This window comes from Erinaceus europaeus, chromosome 5, assembly GCF_950295315.1.
Source record: "Erinaceus europaeus chromosome 5, mEriEur2.1, whole genome shotgun sequence".
NCBI lineage: Eukaryota > Metazoa > Chordata > Mammalia > Eulipotyphla > Erinaceidae > Erinaceus > Erinaceus europaeus.
Window position 1 is genome coordinate 113,340,888 of NC_080166.1, and position 17,264 is coordinate 113,358,151.

Genomic DNA, 17,264 nt, shown 5'->3' on the forward strand with positions numbered 1-17,264 from the left:
TCTACTTTCAGGTTCCTGATTATTATTTTTTAAAATTATTTACTGGATAGAGGCCTCCAGATATCGAGAGGGAAGGGGTATATACAGGATATACAGAGGGAGAGAGACAGAGAAACACCTGCAGCCCTGCTTTACCACTCGCAATGCTTTCCCCCTGCTGTTGGGGATCGTGGGGAGTTTTGAACATAGGTCTCTGCGCATTGTAACATGTGCGCTCAACCAGGTGCACCACCACCTGGCCCCAGGTTCATGATTATTAAACAATTTTTTTTGCTTTATATATGCTTTTCAGCCACCAAGTTGCAGATGCTACCATGACACCAACCTGACTTCTTCCCTGGGTAGATGACTTCACCAATATGTCCTGGAACCCCATTACCCCAGAGCCCTGCCCTTCTAGGGAAAAACAGACAAAGGCCGGGGGTATGGACCAACCTGACAACACCCATGTCTAGGAGAGAAGCAATTGCAGAAACCAGACCTCCCACCTTCTGCACCCCATACAGATCTTTGATCCATATTCCCAGAGAGTCAAAGATTAGGGAAGCTTCCAAAGGAGGGGATGGGATATGGTACTCTGGTGGTGTGAACTGTATGGAATTGTACCCCTCTTATACCACAACATTGTCAATCATTATTAAGTCACTAAAAGAATTAATAAAAGAAACTGCTCATGTATCAACAGCTGCCTTGTACGCCATTATTTCCCCCAATAAAATGACTTAAAAGGAAGAAAGAAATGAAAAAACTAACAAATGCTGAATAGGTTTTCTTAATATATGAGCAGCCCAGTCTGCTCAGTGGGAAATATTCAATCATCTAGCTCAATTTTTAACACTAAGCAGGCTATTAGCAACTTTACTATAGCCTTCTGTATTAGAATATGTTCCCATAGCTTCAGAATAATTTTCCACAACTACTCCGTAATTCTAAACTCCCCTTCTCCCTCAATAATCAAATAAACCAGAAGGTAGGTCATTCTATTCTTTCCGTCATCAGCTTTACCCGGAAACTGCAGTCTACTAGAGACTACTCCTCAGGTTTCGAGGAATTCTAGACAAATGGAGTACTTTATAGAATGAAAAAAGAAAAGAAAAATAAAGCCTAGGCATGACACAATATTTTTCTTTTGCCTAAACTAAAAGTTGTCATTTGAGACTTCAGATTTTATGAATAATATTAATGGTTTAATTATAACTTAAATGATAGAAGCTCTAAATAAGGAAACATAATCCAAATATATAAAAGTGCTTATAGGCACAGAAGTCACAGTAGGGCAATTAAATATAATCACATTTAAAATGAAAGAAATAAAATTCTTGAAAAGTAATGAAGGTTTTTTCACTCAGAGAAAGATAACTGTGATACCGAAATATTGTAGTCATACCAATGAGTAAACACCAGACAATAAATTCAGAATGCTTAAGAGTTCTGTACTTTATGTTAGAATTCTTAATGGGAAAGTTAATGTAGCATTGCATAAAAGTAAGCTGTTCAGTTGCTGCAGAAAAAAATAATCTTTTAGTTAATTCAATCATTTTTCTTTTTCCTATTCTTGACCAAAAAAGTCAAAATAGGTATATATGTTTATAGTTTATACTAATCAAGTAATTCCTGGAAAACTCATCGTAAACATGAGAAATATGTCTAAAGTAAAAAAAAAATTCCTACCTATGCACTACATATCAAATATCTCAAGAGCAACTACTTATCTACTAACCAACTATGAACTATTCATATTAATTCAAGTAACTATAAATATAAGAAGCATGTCTGATATTTTTTCTAAATTCCCTAGTTTTTCAGACTTAACATACTCAAGATAGCTTATTATACAATGTCAAAGTTCTACAACTTAAAAAAAAAGATTGGTATGAGCAGATAAAATAATGGTAATGCAAAGGACTCGCATGCCTGAGGAGCTGAGCAGTGTTCTGATCTTGGTCTCTCCCCCCTCACAACTTTGTACTCTTTCAATAAAATAAATAGAATCTTTATAAAAAGGTTTATTGGTGAGAATGAGAGGGAGAGGGGAGAGGGGAGAAGGGAGAAAGAAAGAGAGAGAGAGAGAGAGAGAGAGAGAGAGACTCCCAGTCACGGACTAAACTTGCATTCTCTGAGGTTTCAGGGTTACAAGTCTGGTATGCTACTGCCACAAATCTCCCTGACCTAAAGTTCTGACATTTATTATAAACTTCTAGCTCCTAAATGCTATGATTTCATGTGTAGTTTCTGAGGACATAAATTAACTTGCCACCTTGAAAGATATTTGCAAAAATAATGACATAGCAAGATTTATTATTATATAAAAATATCATTTCACATTTTTCCCATTTTAAGATATTTTTAAATTTTATTTATTAAAAGGAAACACTGACAAAACCATAGGATAAGAAGGGTACAACTCCATACAGTTCCCACACCAGAACTCTGTATCCCATCCCCTCCCCTGATAGCTTTCCTATTATTTATCCCTCTGGGAGTATGGACCCAAGGTCATTGTGGGATGCAGAATGTATTTCACATTTTTTATGAAGTAGGAGTAAAGAATGAAATGTGAAAATGTATATCAGTAACTTTATTCAAGTAAAGTAAAAGGAGGAAAAGAAAAAAAGTTCAAATGAAGGGATAAACCTAGATACAATCTTATTATTTGGATAAATAGAAAATTTTCCTTTTTCAATGATTAAGTAGTTGAGATTAAAATAAAGAAAATAAAAATAAAGTCAGACTTTTTACATTGATTAAAAGCATCTGTAAGTGATAGAGAACTGCACAAGAAGAAACTGATCTATCAATTTTGTTATAAACTAAACTAAGTATCACCAGATATGCTATTCCTTTACAGAACAATTATAAAACGTCATTCGCTTAAGGGTCCTCAAACTACTTTAGCACTTGAAACCAGTGTTGATTTTACTCTATTAGTGATACCAAAAAATTTACTAGAATATAAAATTATTGGCTATCTACTCAAGTATCATATACTTAATAACTAGTCTTAGAGAAATATCAAAATATTTTTCTAGTTGACTTCTGTGTAATAATGCCTATTAGTGCTCTATGTAGCACTCAACTTGGTCAGTAGATAAGAGTTCAGCATTATAGCCTAGGACCAGCATGCCTCAAGTACCAGAGCACTTCCATATGCCAGAGCTAAGAGTGCTTTGTTCCAATTCTCACTGGTTTCCTTATTTTTTGCTAACATCAATCAATCAATCAATCAATCAATCAATCAATCAATCAATCTAGGGGCAGGTGGCATTGCACCCAGAACAAAATTTACCCTAACATGTTCAAGGACCAAGATTCAAAGCTATAATCCTCACCTGCATGGGGGAAGTCCCCTCCCCACTCTTTTTTTCTCTCTGTCCCTATGGAAAAAAAAAAAGTTCACCTAGAGTGGCTGAATAATCTTGCAGCCACAGAGCCCCAGCAATAACCTTGAAGCCAAAACAAAACACACACACACACACACACACCCTCTACTGAACTTACTCAGTTGAATAAATCTAATTTATGATCTGCAAAAATGCCTATGTAATGGTTTGTATTTGGCATATGTTATTTTATTTCTTTTTTTCTGTATAAATTATTGTTGACTGTCTTTTTTGATGTATAAAGTCTTTTTTATTTTTTATAACCTCAGAGCTTTATTAATGATTTACAGTGGGCTTTTTTATGTACCACTCCCATCACCAAAGAGGTCTGTGACCTCATCCCCACCACCACAGATAACCGCTATAGTTCTCCCGCAGTTTTAGATACAGGTCGACATTTTTCTCACATTTGTATGTTAAATTCTCTGTATTCCTCATATGAGTGAGACAATTCTGTAGTGTTCTTTACCTTCTCACTTGCTTCACTAATAATAATCTTCTCCAATTCCATCCACTTTATCCCAAAGGACACAGTATCATATTTTTATTGCTGAATAATAATACTCCATTGAGTATATGTTCCATAACTTTTTTTATCCAGCCATCCATGGAGGGGCATTTTGGTTGTTTCCAAGTTTTTGCTATTGTGAATAAAGCCACTATGAACACAGAGGTGCATATATCCCCTTGAATCACTGTTATTATATCTTTTGGGTATATGCCTAGTAGTGGAATTGCTGGATCATGAGGTACTTCCATTTGTATTTGTTTAAGGATTCACTAAACTTTTCTCCGCTATGGCTGCACCAATTTGCACCTGCACCAGCAGTGTAGTAGAGTTCCTCACTCTCCACACCCTCTCCAACACTAATCTTCAGTTGTTTTATTGGTGAAACACATTCTCTCAGGTATAAGGTGGAATCTCAATGTGTTTTTAATTTGCATTTCTCTCATGATGAGTGAATAGGAGCATTTCTGCATATGTCTGTGGGCCACGTGTATCTTTTCTTTATAGAACCATCTATTCACGTCTTCTGCCCACTATTTGGCATATTTTATTGCTCAGTTATCACGAGTCTTTCCTCATCCAAAAGCCAGCTATACTTAATTTAAACATGCATGGTAAGGCCAAATAAGCATAGAAATCCTATTTAGATAATATCCCACTTGTAGGTCTGACAGTGTATTCATCTAGCCAACAATTTACTGAACAATGGTAACAGAAAAGAAAGCCATTTAAAAGAGAAGTTTCTACCATAAAATGGTATAATAATTTATACATTTTAGACAAATCATATCTACCAAGATTTTTAGAAATTATATCGACTTGAGTGTCTGTTAAAATAGAAAGCCTATTTCAACCTAAAGTAAAGAAGGTGGCCATTATTTAATGATGTATATCAAACTCTTTATGGAAGACTGATTTTTCAACTTTATGCTAGTGATATAAGGGCAAATCAGTAAACAGATTTGGTATATATATATATATATATATATATATATATATATATATATATATATATATATGTAATTTTTTTTTCTGGGAACTTACACCATACTAGTAATTGGTTTCCTTTGCTGACAGGCTGCAGAGTCTTTCATTTCCTTAGGCTTGGGCTGTGACTGAAAATTCTCGTGATGGTCTTTATAGATCTGTTACATATATTGCTACAGTGATTTCTCATAAAATATAAACACTAATGTATCAATAGTGCAAACTCAATTAATAGTAAAGTACAAATCCATATTCAAAAAAAGAGAGGTCTTCTGAGACCAAACAAAAATGAAAAAAAAATGTTTTTATGTATGGAGATTAGTGGGAAACATATAATTTGCTAAAAATTATTTTATAATAAAAATCTATTATTTAAGCAATGATGGTATAAATAGCATTGGTATTGTCAAAGTCTCTTGAAACAGTTGGATTTTGTTCTATTCTGTGGATATAGTCTTTGAAATGTTGTGTAGTTAGAATTATGCATTAAATCCTTTTAGTCTCATCCATTAATTTATACTAGTGCTATAAGTTCACTGAGTTTTGGCTAAATGTCTTCATTTTTGACTGAATGCCTCAACATTTCTTTACTAAAAATGATAGATTTAAGAATATAATAAAGCTAAAAATTTATTTATGAAGAATTAAATAGTAGCAATCATTAAAAAGTAAATGTAGGAAAGAACCCCCCAAAATGTGATAAAATGAAGCCACAAGATAAAGCTGTTCTTTGATACCCTTGCAAAAACTAGCTTTATTACTTTTATGGGTTTAATATATACAAAGATTTAAAATACTTAAAGTACTAGACATATGATTTTCTAAAAAAAATAATATGGCTATTAGATACTGAAAATACTATCAAAAAGAATATATATTATAATAATTATTTTCTAGTATGATTTGTTAGTAAATGGAAATGATAAAATGCTTCTGTAATATTACTATCTGGGCCATATTTGCTCCCACACATAGTTAATTCTTAAAGCTGGAACAATCATTACATTTTGATGTTCATCTGTTTTATTGAACTACCAGAGGGAGATTTATGGGAATGCTATCATGTCAGGGTCACAAGATTAAGTGAACAGTGATGACAGTAAACAAGCCATTTTTCTATATTCCAAACGGCTTAACTCAGTTACTTAAAATGCCATAAACATAAATAGTCTTCTCTCTCTACAAAGTATCAATTGACAGATGACTTCAAAATATAGCACTCTAGGGCAATGGCACTTTTCAACTAAACAAGCATCCCTTATTGTTGGTGGGAAAAAAAAAACCCAACACACAACACACTACCTCTGAAGACAAAAAACAAAACAAAACAAAAAAAACTTCACAATCTAATGCATAGAATTGTAGCATGCGTATAATACCAAGCAATATAAATAAACTAGTTTACCCATTTTACTTGTGAAAATAAAAGACATGAGCTATATTTACAAAAATGATCTCTGTATAAAAATACTGTTCAAATTCCTAACCTTTTTAGCATATCTTTTTTATGACTTTAAAATATAAATGAGCTGGACATTATATGGGGGAATACAGTGACATTTAATTAAAATATTTAATCCATAAGACAAACTTATAAAAAGCAATATTATCAAGAGAGTCCAAAGACTTCTTTCAACATATTAACAATGTGCTATCTTAAATTATTCCCACAAATATGCCATCTGCCAAAACAGAAGATGTTACTACTTAAAAATATTTTCTACAGTTTAGTAAATGGACATTTTAACTAGCAGTCAAATAAAGGTCTGAAGGAGAGTACTAATTTCACTTTAATTTCAGGCACATTGCAAATGGTCAAACATTTTAAACTTTGTGCTCTTTATAATTTAAGGAGAGGCGACATTATAGTGAAGATCAAGAACACTAATTTCTATTTTAAAATGAGTAATTTTTCTTTGACTGAAAAGCATTCTAATACCTAAGAAACTTTCTAAAATAATCACCCTAATTTTATTTATTTTTATCATTATTTTGTTGTTATCTTAGGGCTTCTGAATTCCAGGCCAACATTCTCAGATGGAAAGAGAGAGACAGACACTACAGCATCGAAGCTTACCCCTGTGCAGTGGGTGGAGGAGCCTGGCTTGAAACTAGATCATGTGAATCACTAAGCAGGTCCACTCTCAAGTGAGCTACATAGCAGACCCCCATCCCAATTAATCCTTTCCACTTTTTACTGTAACCTATGTGATCTGAATTTAGATACGTATCTAGGAAAACAATCTGACAGCTTCTTAAGTTTCTTTCACAGTAGTTTCCCCTCCTCCTATGTTTTGATCTGCATTTTATAATGTCTTAACTGGATCTGGCAATACCATCACAATCTTCTCCCTCTTTGAAATCTGTCAGCTTCCCAGAGTATTCTTTTTATTTACTGAAGATTTAGGAGGCAATCTTCCTTTCCATCCTCAATACTGGAATTATCTTACATGCCACATGTAAAATTTCATCCTTTCCATTTCTTAATCTTTTAGTTACCAGGATCTTCAACTTAACTCCATGTTACTTTCATGACCACATTAGTGACTAGTTTTATACTGATTTAAATATATTACGAACTCTCACTCAATTCTCCTACTCTTGTTTTCTCAATTTTATTATTTCCTGTCTACTGATCCTTTTCTTTCTTTACTTTCCTTATATAATCACCTTGGACAAAAAGCATAAACTACCACCTCTACTACTTTCTTGTGTATTACTATTCTTGTTTCTTTCTAGAAGACCTATATCATTATTTTCAGCCTTGAAGAAGAGGATATATATCTTAAATGTATTGTAGACAGGACCTATTTTTTAAATACTTTATTTATTTATTAATGGATACAGACAGAGAGAAATTGAGAGTAGGGAGAGGGAGAGAGGGAGAGTGACAGAGAGACACCAGCATACCTCCTTCACCACTCATGAAGCCTTCCCCATGCAGGTGGGGACCAGGGGGTTGAACCTGGGTTCTTGTGCACTATACTGTGTGCACTTAACCAGGTGTGCCACCACCTGGCCCTGCAGACAGGACCTATTGAGGGGAGAGTTTATAATGCAAATTCAGTAGTCATCTTTCTACTTATACTGTGTCCTTAGTCCCAAATATGGTATCACTATTCAGTGACAAACGACAGTAACTTGGGCAACATCCTTGATTACCCCATATCCATTCAGTCACAGGTCTGAATAATCTCCAATTGATGTACACTTGCTTAGCATACACATCACAATGTGCAAGGACCTACATTCAAGTCCCAGGGGAAGCTTCAGAGGCAGTGAAACAGTGCTGCAGGTGTCTCTTTTTCCCTCCTCCTTCTTTCTACCTCTATGTAAAAGAAAATAAATAAAATACAAAAAAACATTTATTTGATTATTTGAGAGGATCAGAGCATCATTTGGCAAATACAATGCCAAGGATCAATGTTGGAATCTCATGCTTGCAAACTCAGCACTTTTATCCACTGCATCACCTCTATGACCACTTTTATATATTTCTGAAAGGCTTATTTATACCAACAAATACAATATACATTTAAAATAGGAATGAAAAGGTATACTTCATTAAAAGTAAACATTGCTGCTCTAATGAAAGACAGAGTAAAGGGAACAAAAAGAAAACAAAGACTAGGATGACATATCTGCCAAAGATACATCTGATAGAGCAATTTATCTAAAATACTCCTAAAATTTAACAAGAAAACAGACAAGTGGATTAAAAGATAGGTTGAATTCTTTCACACATAGGGTACCAAAAAGATATGCAAATGAGCATAGAAAAAGATACCCCATATTATATATTACTAGAGAAATGTAAATTAAAACAATGGCTTACTGCTATACACCTTAATCACAATCTGGATTGCTGACACCACCAATATTAGTAAAGAATGCTCATTCCTTACTGGTGGCAATACAAAATGGGACAACCACCTTAAAAAAACAAACAAACAGGTTAAGAGACAGAAAGTTACTAAGCAAACTCAAAACATAATTTTATCAAAGAAGCCAGCATCTGTGCTACTTTCCATTTATCAAAGGAATGGAAACCTTATGTTCACACAAAACCTACATATGGATATGTATAGCAGCTTTATTTATAACAAAACTTGGAAACAATCAAGATATCTTTCAGTAAGTAAATTGATAACCTATAGTAATTCAAACAATGGTATGCTATTCAGTACTAAAAAGAAATGAGCTATCACTCCATGAAACGACATGAAAAAACCTTAATTGCAGATACTAAAAGAAACCAACATGAAATAACTGCATACTACGAAATCTCAAATGTATGATATTCTAAAAGAAGTAAAACTATGCCAACAGTGAAGAAAGATCAGTGTTTTCTAGATGGAGAAGGGCTGAATAGGAAGAGCTCAGAGGACTTCTAGACAGTGAAAATATACTAAGTAATGCTATAAGGATGAGTATTATGTCATTATACATTTGTGCAAACTCAGAGAATTTGACAGCAGTAAATCCTAAGATAAACCATGTACTTTAAGATCCACCAAACTGAAATCACTGCATACACTTACAGAACAACAGAGGTGCACAGTTAGTGCAATGGGGACACATAATGTTTAAATAAATTTAATTTTTATTCATCAGATATGAATAGCCAGATGTAACTAGTAGTTAGAAACTTATATAGTACTGCATTGGAGGTTTCTAAGCAAAGAAAAATTCTACATTTTCAGAAGAAAACAATGCTGTTTCTTCAATAATGAGTGAAAATTCTACAGGAATCATCCTGGATGTTGTTCTGAGAATGAAATTGAGCATGACAAGGGTAGAAGTGGGAAGGCTTCTGGAAATGCTGTTATAGACTCAAGTGAAAAATGATATTTTGGATGAGGAAAAGCAGAACGTAATAGGGGAGAGGAGAACTCAAATAATGGCAAATTTTGTTTACTTAAATATATTTATTTCTTTATCATTGGATAGAGACAGAGAAAAATTGAGAGATGAGTGGGAGATAGAAAGAGAAAGACAACCAAGCCTGATAACCCTGGAGGCAAAAAAAAAAAAAAAAGAAAAGAAAAGGAAAGACAGATACCTGCAGCCCTGCTTCACCACTCATGAAGCTTTCCCCCTTCAGGTGGGGACCAGGGGCTTGAAGCTGTGTCCTTGTGGACTGTAATGTGAGCGCTTAACCAGGTGTACCACACCTGACCCCTACTGATAAATTTTGTACAGAGTTAAAGAGATGGGTTGAAGATTCAGTGTGGTGTGAATAAAAACCGAGAGAAACATGAATGACTCCAGCAATTATAAGAATTGATGGTGGGTGGATAGAAAGGTGCCTGCCTTGTACTGTGCTTGACCCAGGTGTAAGACCAACCCTCACAGCATTGGGGGGGGGGGGTTAGGTGCTATATTCTCTCCTTCTTTCTCCTCTTTGTCACTGTCTCTCTTTCTTTCTGAAAAACTTGGCCCAGAGAAGTGACACACCAGTGATAACAACAACAAATAGTAGAGCTGCCCACGGTATAGTGAAGATGATGGCAGGACTGGGTGGTGGTGCATCTGGCTGAGTGCACATGTTACAATGTGCAAGGATCTGGGTTTAAGCCTCTGAAAGTGTCACAAGTGGTGAAGCAGTGCTGCAGGTATCTCTCTGTCTTCCTCTTTATCTCCCCATTCCCCTTGATGTTTGGCTATCTCTATCAAATAAGCAAAGATAAAAAACAGTTATATATATTAAAGATGACGTTGGAAAGAACTGTTTGGGAGAAAATTCTCAGGTACTAGTTTTCCTCATCTTATGTAAAAAATGACTACTAGGTAGCTAAATGTAAGATACCAAATAGGTTGTTGGCTATAAAGGTCTGGACATAAGATAGAAGTTTCGACTATAGATAATAAATTTTAAGTTCTGGCTATAATAGTAGTATTTTTTTCAAGATAGAGATGGAGAGGCAGAGGGAGAGAGTGAAAAAGATCACTCAGCAAAGCTTCCTTCAATGTGGTGAAGGCCAGGATAGAACCTGGGTGATGTACATGGTCTTGCAAAATAGCTCACTTGGATAGTAGACTGGCATGTTACTTATTTTAAAGACATGAGAAAACATAAAATCATCGAAGATTAAAAAGACAAAAGAAGCCTAACTAATTTAATCAGAATTAGAAAAGATTATGAAGAACAGAATGACCTTTTAGTGACTTAAGAGTTTAGAACTCAGGAAAGGATGACAATAGAATTATGTTTTTCAATTAGTATTGCGAATTAATGTGTAGAAAAGACCAGATGAAGCCCATTCTTTTGAGGATCCTGCTGCCAGTCTTTTTGTCAATACTCTAAGACATTGTAAAGGATGAACTGAGCAGAAGATACATCTGATACATTACCATAAGACTAGTGCTATGTGTGTTGCTTTCTGTAATGTTTTAGTTAGGTGTTGAAATAGCTAGAAGTAAACCATAAACAATTTTGTGCATTTAAGGCAATATTATGAGTCACACCACATAATCTGTTGGCAGTATGACATTATATTCCTATTTACAATTATGTAGATAAAACCAAATCTGATGATACTGTAAAAGAAGCTAAGTCTGTAGCCTTGCTAAATGCTCATACTATTGTGTGTGTGATAATTACAATTATGTTTCTGTTTTTACAAGGGCTTTACCACTCTGGTCTGATGTTTTCAGATAGAAAGAGGAAAAAAGAGAAAGTCCACAGCAGCTAAACTTCTCACACAGCTGTGTACGCCAGGCTCAAACAAAGGTCATGCATAGAAAAATCAGAATCTTCCCAAGTAAGCTACTTACTTCATTGGTCGATGATAATTATTTGTTTAATATTTATTTATTTATTTATTCCCTTTTGTTGTCCTTGTTGTAGTTATTATTATTGTTGTTATTGATGTCACTGTTGTTGGTAAGACAGAGAGAAATGGAGAGAGGAGGGGAAGACAGAGAGGGGGAGAGAAAGATAGACACCTGCAGACCTGCTTCACCACCTGTGAAGCGACTCCCATACAGGTGGGGAGCCAGGGGTTCAAACAGGGATCCTTATGCTGGTCCTTGCACTTTGCACCACCTGCGTTTAACCCGCTGCACTACTGCCCAACTCCCGATAATTTTTTTTTTAAGTTCCATCAGACTTACCACTGGGGTTCAGTGCCTGCACCACAAATCACTGCTCCTGGCATCCCCCCCCCCTTTAACTACTTGTTTTTTTGATAGAAATAAAGAGAAATTGAGCATGAAGAAGGAATAGAAAGGGAGAAAGCTAGAGACTCCTGCAGACCTGCTTCACTGCTCATGAAGTTTCCAAACTGCAGGTGGGACCATGGGGCTTGAACTTGTGTCCTAGTGCACTGGTAACATGTGTACTCTACCTGGTTAAGCCCAATATATATTTTTTTCATTTTCACTTTCTTACAGATTAGTGATTTATAGTATGGTTGTTGACATACAGGCACATCAATTTTCATTCCCTGAGTCTTTCTTTTGGCATAGTACACCTTAACCCAATCCAAGGTTCACTTTATGTTTTCCTTTTTTTGAATGTAAATACTTTATTAGTAATTTAATATTGATTTACAAATTATGATATAACTGTATAATTCCATATAAGGTTTAATTTTAAAGCATAAATTTGGCTACATTATAGTGCTCAGTTATTTAGTTAAACAATGGCTTGAATGTTACTGTGGACACATTTTGTATATGGTTAATATTTGTGATCAACTGTCTTTAATAAACGACATTACTCTAAAAATGTGAGAGGGCCTCATTCAGTTAACTGAAGATCCTACAAGACAGGTTTCCTAGAGAAGGAATTCTGCCAAAAGATTGAAACAGCTTTGCTGCCTTAAGTTTCTAGTCTGAAATGAGGATTTCAGACCTGTCAGCCTGGATTTCATGTAGGTCAATTATTTAAAGTAAATCAGTATCTCTGTCTGACACACAGCCTATCAATTCTGTTCCTTTCTCTGTGGAGCCCAGGCTGACACTGCCTCTACTTGTCCAAGCTGTTATACTATGAAAGTTTTACTTAACTTCTGATGACTTTCATTTCTTTATTGTAAAATGGGGAAAATTCCAGTACCAACTGTCACAGAACTGGAGAGAAGGGTAAGTGAAATAATCTATATAAACTTTTCAATGTTGCACTATAAGTATTAAATAATTCTTAGATGTTATGACTATTTTTAATGGTATTACTATATACTAATACTTTAAGATGAAAAGATAAAGTTTTTCAAATATATCTTACACCTGAAATCCCAGAATAATTGGTTAAATTCTATTACATGTTCCAGAATGTTTAGTAGTATCCTCTCTAAACTTAACTAATCTCTAAATGGCACCAGAGACTTATTAAAAGCATTAATGGGTTCAACTTAAATATAGATAGTAAAATGAGTGATATTATCAATCAAAGTAAAGCAACCTGCTATGGCTTTTTCTATAAAATTTAGCAATGTAGAGGAGAAATAAAAACAAAAGAAGCACATTTGTAATATATAAATAATAAATTTTTGCTTTGCTTTTATCATATCATAAATATTCTAATTTGTGGTAGGAAACATTTCTTAAGTAAAAGAAGAATTAAAATGGATACAGGAAATAGTTCACCCAATAGGGAACATGCTTTACTGTGCACAAAGCTCTAAGTTTGAGCCCTAGCAACATGTGGGAATATCATGAAATTTGGGATGGTGGGAACAGTACTGTGGTGGCTCTCCTTCTCTCTATGTCTTTCTGTCTGGCTCTCCCTGTCTGAAACAAGAGAAAAAGCTTGGCCCAGGTCAAAGTAGTACAAGTGTGCATGTGTGAGGCCTCAGCGTTATATCCCACCCACCACTTGTCCAATCACCTGCAATATATATTCCTTGACCACTGGAAACACTATTATCTGAATATGCAAAATTATGAATTATATGAATGGTTTACGTAGGAAGTACTGACTCTAAATATTAAAAACTGCTAATCAGTTCATGTCATTCTTACTTTTCTTCTAAACTGCTGTTGAAGAAGCATTACTAAAAACTTTAAGAGAAAAAAAAAATCTAAGTGTTGTTTATTTAGGAAATGGTAATATAAATCTGGAGTTACTTCACTGGTACAATTTCACATATCCCTTAAAAATGTGTGGCACACCATGCGCCTCCACCGAAGCTTGTCTTCCACCAAGTGGCATTACGTCCCCCACTTTTTTTTAGCTACTGTCCCCTCTCCCCTTTTGTAACCTTAGGTCTGTGGACATAGAATAAGTATGTGAATGATATATAGGATTTGTCTTTCTCCTTCTGGTTTATTTCACTCAGCACGATACATTCCAAGTCCATGCATGTAGTAGCAAAAGGTCAAGCAATTTGTTACACTTTCAGATTTTCCTTTTTTCTTTTTCTTTCCTCTTCATTCAGTAGAATAGAGAGAAATTGAGAGGAGAGGGGAAGATAAAATGGAGAGAAAAAGAGAGACATCTGCAGACCTGCTTCACTGCTCATGAAGCATCCCCACTACAGGTGGGGAGCAAGGGCTGGAACCCAGGTCCTTGTGTCAATCCTTGCACACAGGGCTACATACTTCCAACCAGGTGTGCCACCACTTGTAGATTATCTACATCATTGACTTATCACAATTATATCAACTATAAGTTACTGTATACTTCTAATGAATTATAACTCACCTATGTGAAACTGCTCCCCAGGCACCATGCTTATTTGTGAGGATATTAAGGATCTTCTGTTTCAGTTGATTTGCTGTTACATGATCTCGATGTTTAGCAGCACTAATAAGATGATCACACATCTTCTCTTCCTCTCTTCTATCAGCAGCATATTGGGCACACTGTGACTACAAATAAATAATTAATTAAAAAAGAATGCAAAAAATGTATAATGATAAACTTCCAGCATATAGCAGTGAGGAAATACAGCTAACCTTAAGTTAAAGGGTAATACTTATCAATTTTTTTTATCAACTCTGACTATATAAGCATTTTAGAGTTTCTACTAGAGAATACACATAGCCACCTGTCAGAGGTAAAAATAGATTTTAAGTGTTTATACATAGGACAAATGTAGAGTAATATGGATTAAATTGGATAAAGTAGTAACTTTATTTCTTTCCAATTCAAAATTCTGATTTTAATATATTACAAAGACATTTTAGAAATACAGTCAACTTATTCTAGCCAATGTAGTATGTGTCTTCCTTAAAAAAAGAATTATATTCTTGGCAACTGAAAAATTGCATTTAATTTAGCTTCATATGTCATAAATGGCAATATAGTATAGACAGAAAAGCAATGGTTCACAATAAATAAAATCACTGAATTTTATTCCACAATTTAGGTAAATTCTGTTTTTAATAGTACTAATTTTTATATTTATAAAATGTGTTACTGGAATAAGGTTTTTCTCTACAAGAGCTCCCAACTTTAGAATGCAAGGTATTCAAATATCTTGTGGTAACTTAACACTTTAAGCTTAGCTTCCATATTTCCTAATAGTCAGCTGTCCTGTGTGCTATCAGCATTCACTCTCACTGGTATTAGCAAAGTAGCTAATCAATTTCTTCGTGTATCTAAAAGATTCAATACAAACACAAATACAGCTCTTAAATAATGAGGATGATAGTATAACAATTCTTGTATTGAACGGACTGACTCTGTATAGTTTGTATAAGATGAATTACAAACTAAGCAACATGACTAGGAAAGTCTTAGACATTCATCACTACTATGTAAAAATCTATTTCATGGGAAGTATTTGAACTTTTCCTATCTACTTAGCTACAGACTACTCGTAAAATTCATGTCTTTCAGATAAATAACCCTACAGTAATCTAAGAAGGATTAATTTATTCTACAATTTATCTTTTTGTACAGGGAATCACCAATTAGTACAATGATCTGTCTCCATAATGAGGTTAATATTTCATTAGCTCATTGGAGAGTTAAATTAAATTTTCATTTTTCTTCCTTAACAATTATATTGGTTAAAAAAACTTAACTGTGAAGTGCCTGTCTCAAATTATATTTCTTATTGGTCAGAGATTTATATGGGAGATAAAGAGATTCCTCAAAAATTCTAGTTAAATGTCATAAAATCTTTCATAATTTAAAAGTGATACATGTTTGGTCATCTACAGACACCTGCACCTACATTAGTGCATTTGCTAATATTATTCTAACTTACAAAGTGCAAATGTAACAACAAGGGATAAAGAAATGCAAGCTCATTAAATAACATTAACACTCACAGAGTTAGATTTGCATTAGTATTTCATTTTATATATAGCAATCCATAAACCACTGAGCCTTCTTGTCTCCTTCATAGCTTCTTATCACCCTTAGCCATGAATCCTCAAGAGGGGAACATCTCATCCTTGGGTGAAAATTGGTGTTGGCCGTGTGTAAAAGATCTTACTCCTTTTATGTAGAAAGCACCAACGCATATACAACAAGCTAACAATACGTATCATATCGATGGTATTAATATTTCAGTAGGTGGGGGTTAGGATAAAAATTGCCTAAAGAAAGTCTTTAGGGTGGCAGTAAAGAAAAAAAAGTTAAGAAACACTTCTTAGTTTAATATCACCGTGGTTAAATATGAATTAAAAGTTCAAAACTAAAAACTGTTTCTTGGAAATCTATTTTAAATGTCTTTCACATGACAGATACTGATCTTCTTATATCCCATAAAATATCTTTATTTTTTTATTAGAAATATGATTGACTCAAAATTGATCCTGCAGTATTCTTAATTAATACTCTTAATCTTATTTACTAATAAGTTAGAATTAATTGAAATAGCTTATTTTCAGAGTTCCAGCATCTCAAACCTAAGCATATACTTCAAAGAACTAAGTCAATTTATACTTGCTATCAGATTAAAGTTAAGACCGCTGAAAAAAATCCAGTGCTAATTAATGTTAAAACAATATGAAACTTCATGCTGACAGTTAGTTGTCAGCATGTTTCATCAAAATTTAAAGTATTTAACACTTTTTTTTCCTCAAGAGAAAAGGCTGTAACAATTCCCTATGGCAAATGTGCACTGTCCTGTCTAGTCCATAAAGCAGAGGTTATGAGCACTAAAATAGCAGTGGCTTTTTCTGTCTCCTGCTTTCCAGCTAGCGAGGTCAGAGATCACTAGATCTAGGACATCAACTTGCATGACTAAGAGAGCTGGCTTACTGAGATAAAAAAAAAAAAAAAAAAAAAAAAACCTCATCAAAACAGAAACCATGGTGGGCACACATTTTTTTTAGCTGAGCCACACATATTCTTATGTAGCATCAGGAAAATAAATGATTGAGTCAGTTACCATTTTGAAAGGCACTGACAGTATAAAACAGAAATGATAATTATTATTCATTCAAGATTTTAAAACTATATTTCACACATATCTACATAGATAACA

The 17,264-nt window shown here is 34.2% G+C and overlaps 1 protein-coding gene across 6 annotated transcripts in view; it reads right to left on the minus strand.

Annotated features, from left to right (window-relative positions):
* Positions 1-17,264, minus strand: part of NBEA (neurobeachin) — a 546,841-nt gene that overhangs the window by 281,351 nt on the left and 248,226 nt on the right. For all 6 annotated transcript variants that reach the window (XM_060191623.1, XM_060191622.1, XM_060191624.1 and 3 more), the window contains one exon: positions 14,525-14,691. In XM_060191623.1, the coding sequence (XP_060047606.1) occupies positions 14,525-14,691 (167 nt within the window). The remainder of the gene's footprint in view (positions 1-14,524; positions 14,692-17,264) is intronic.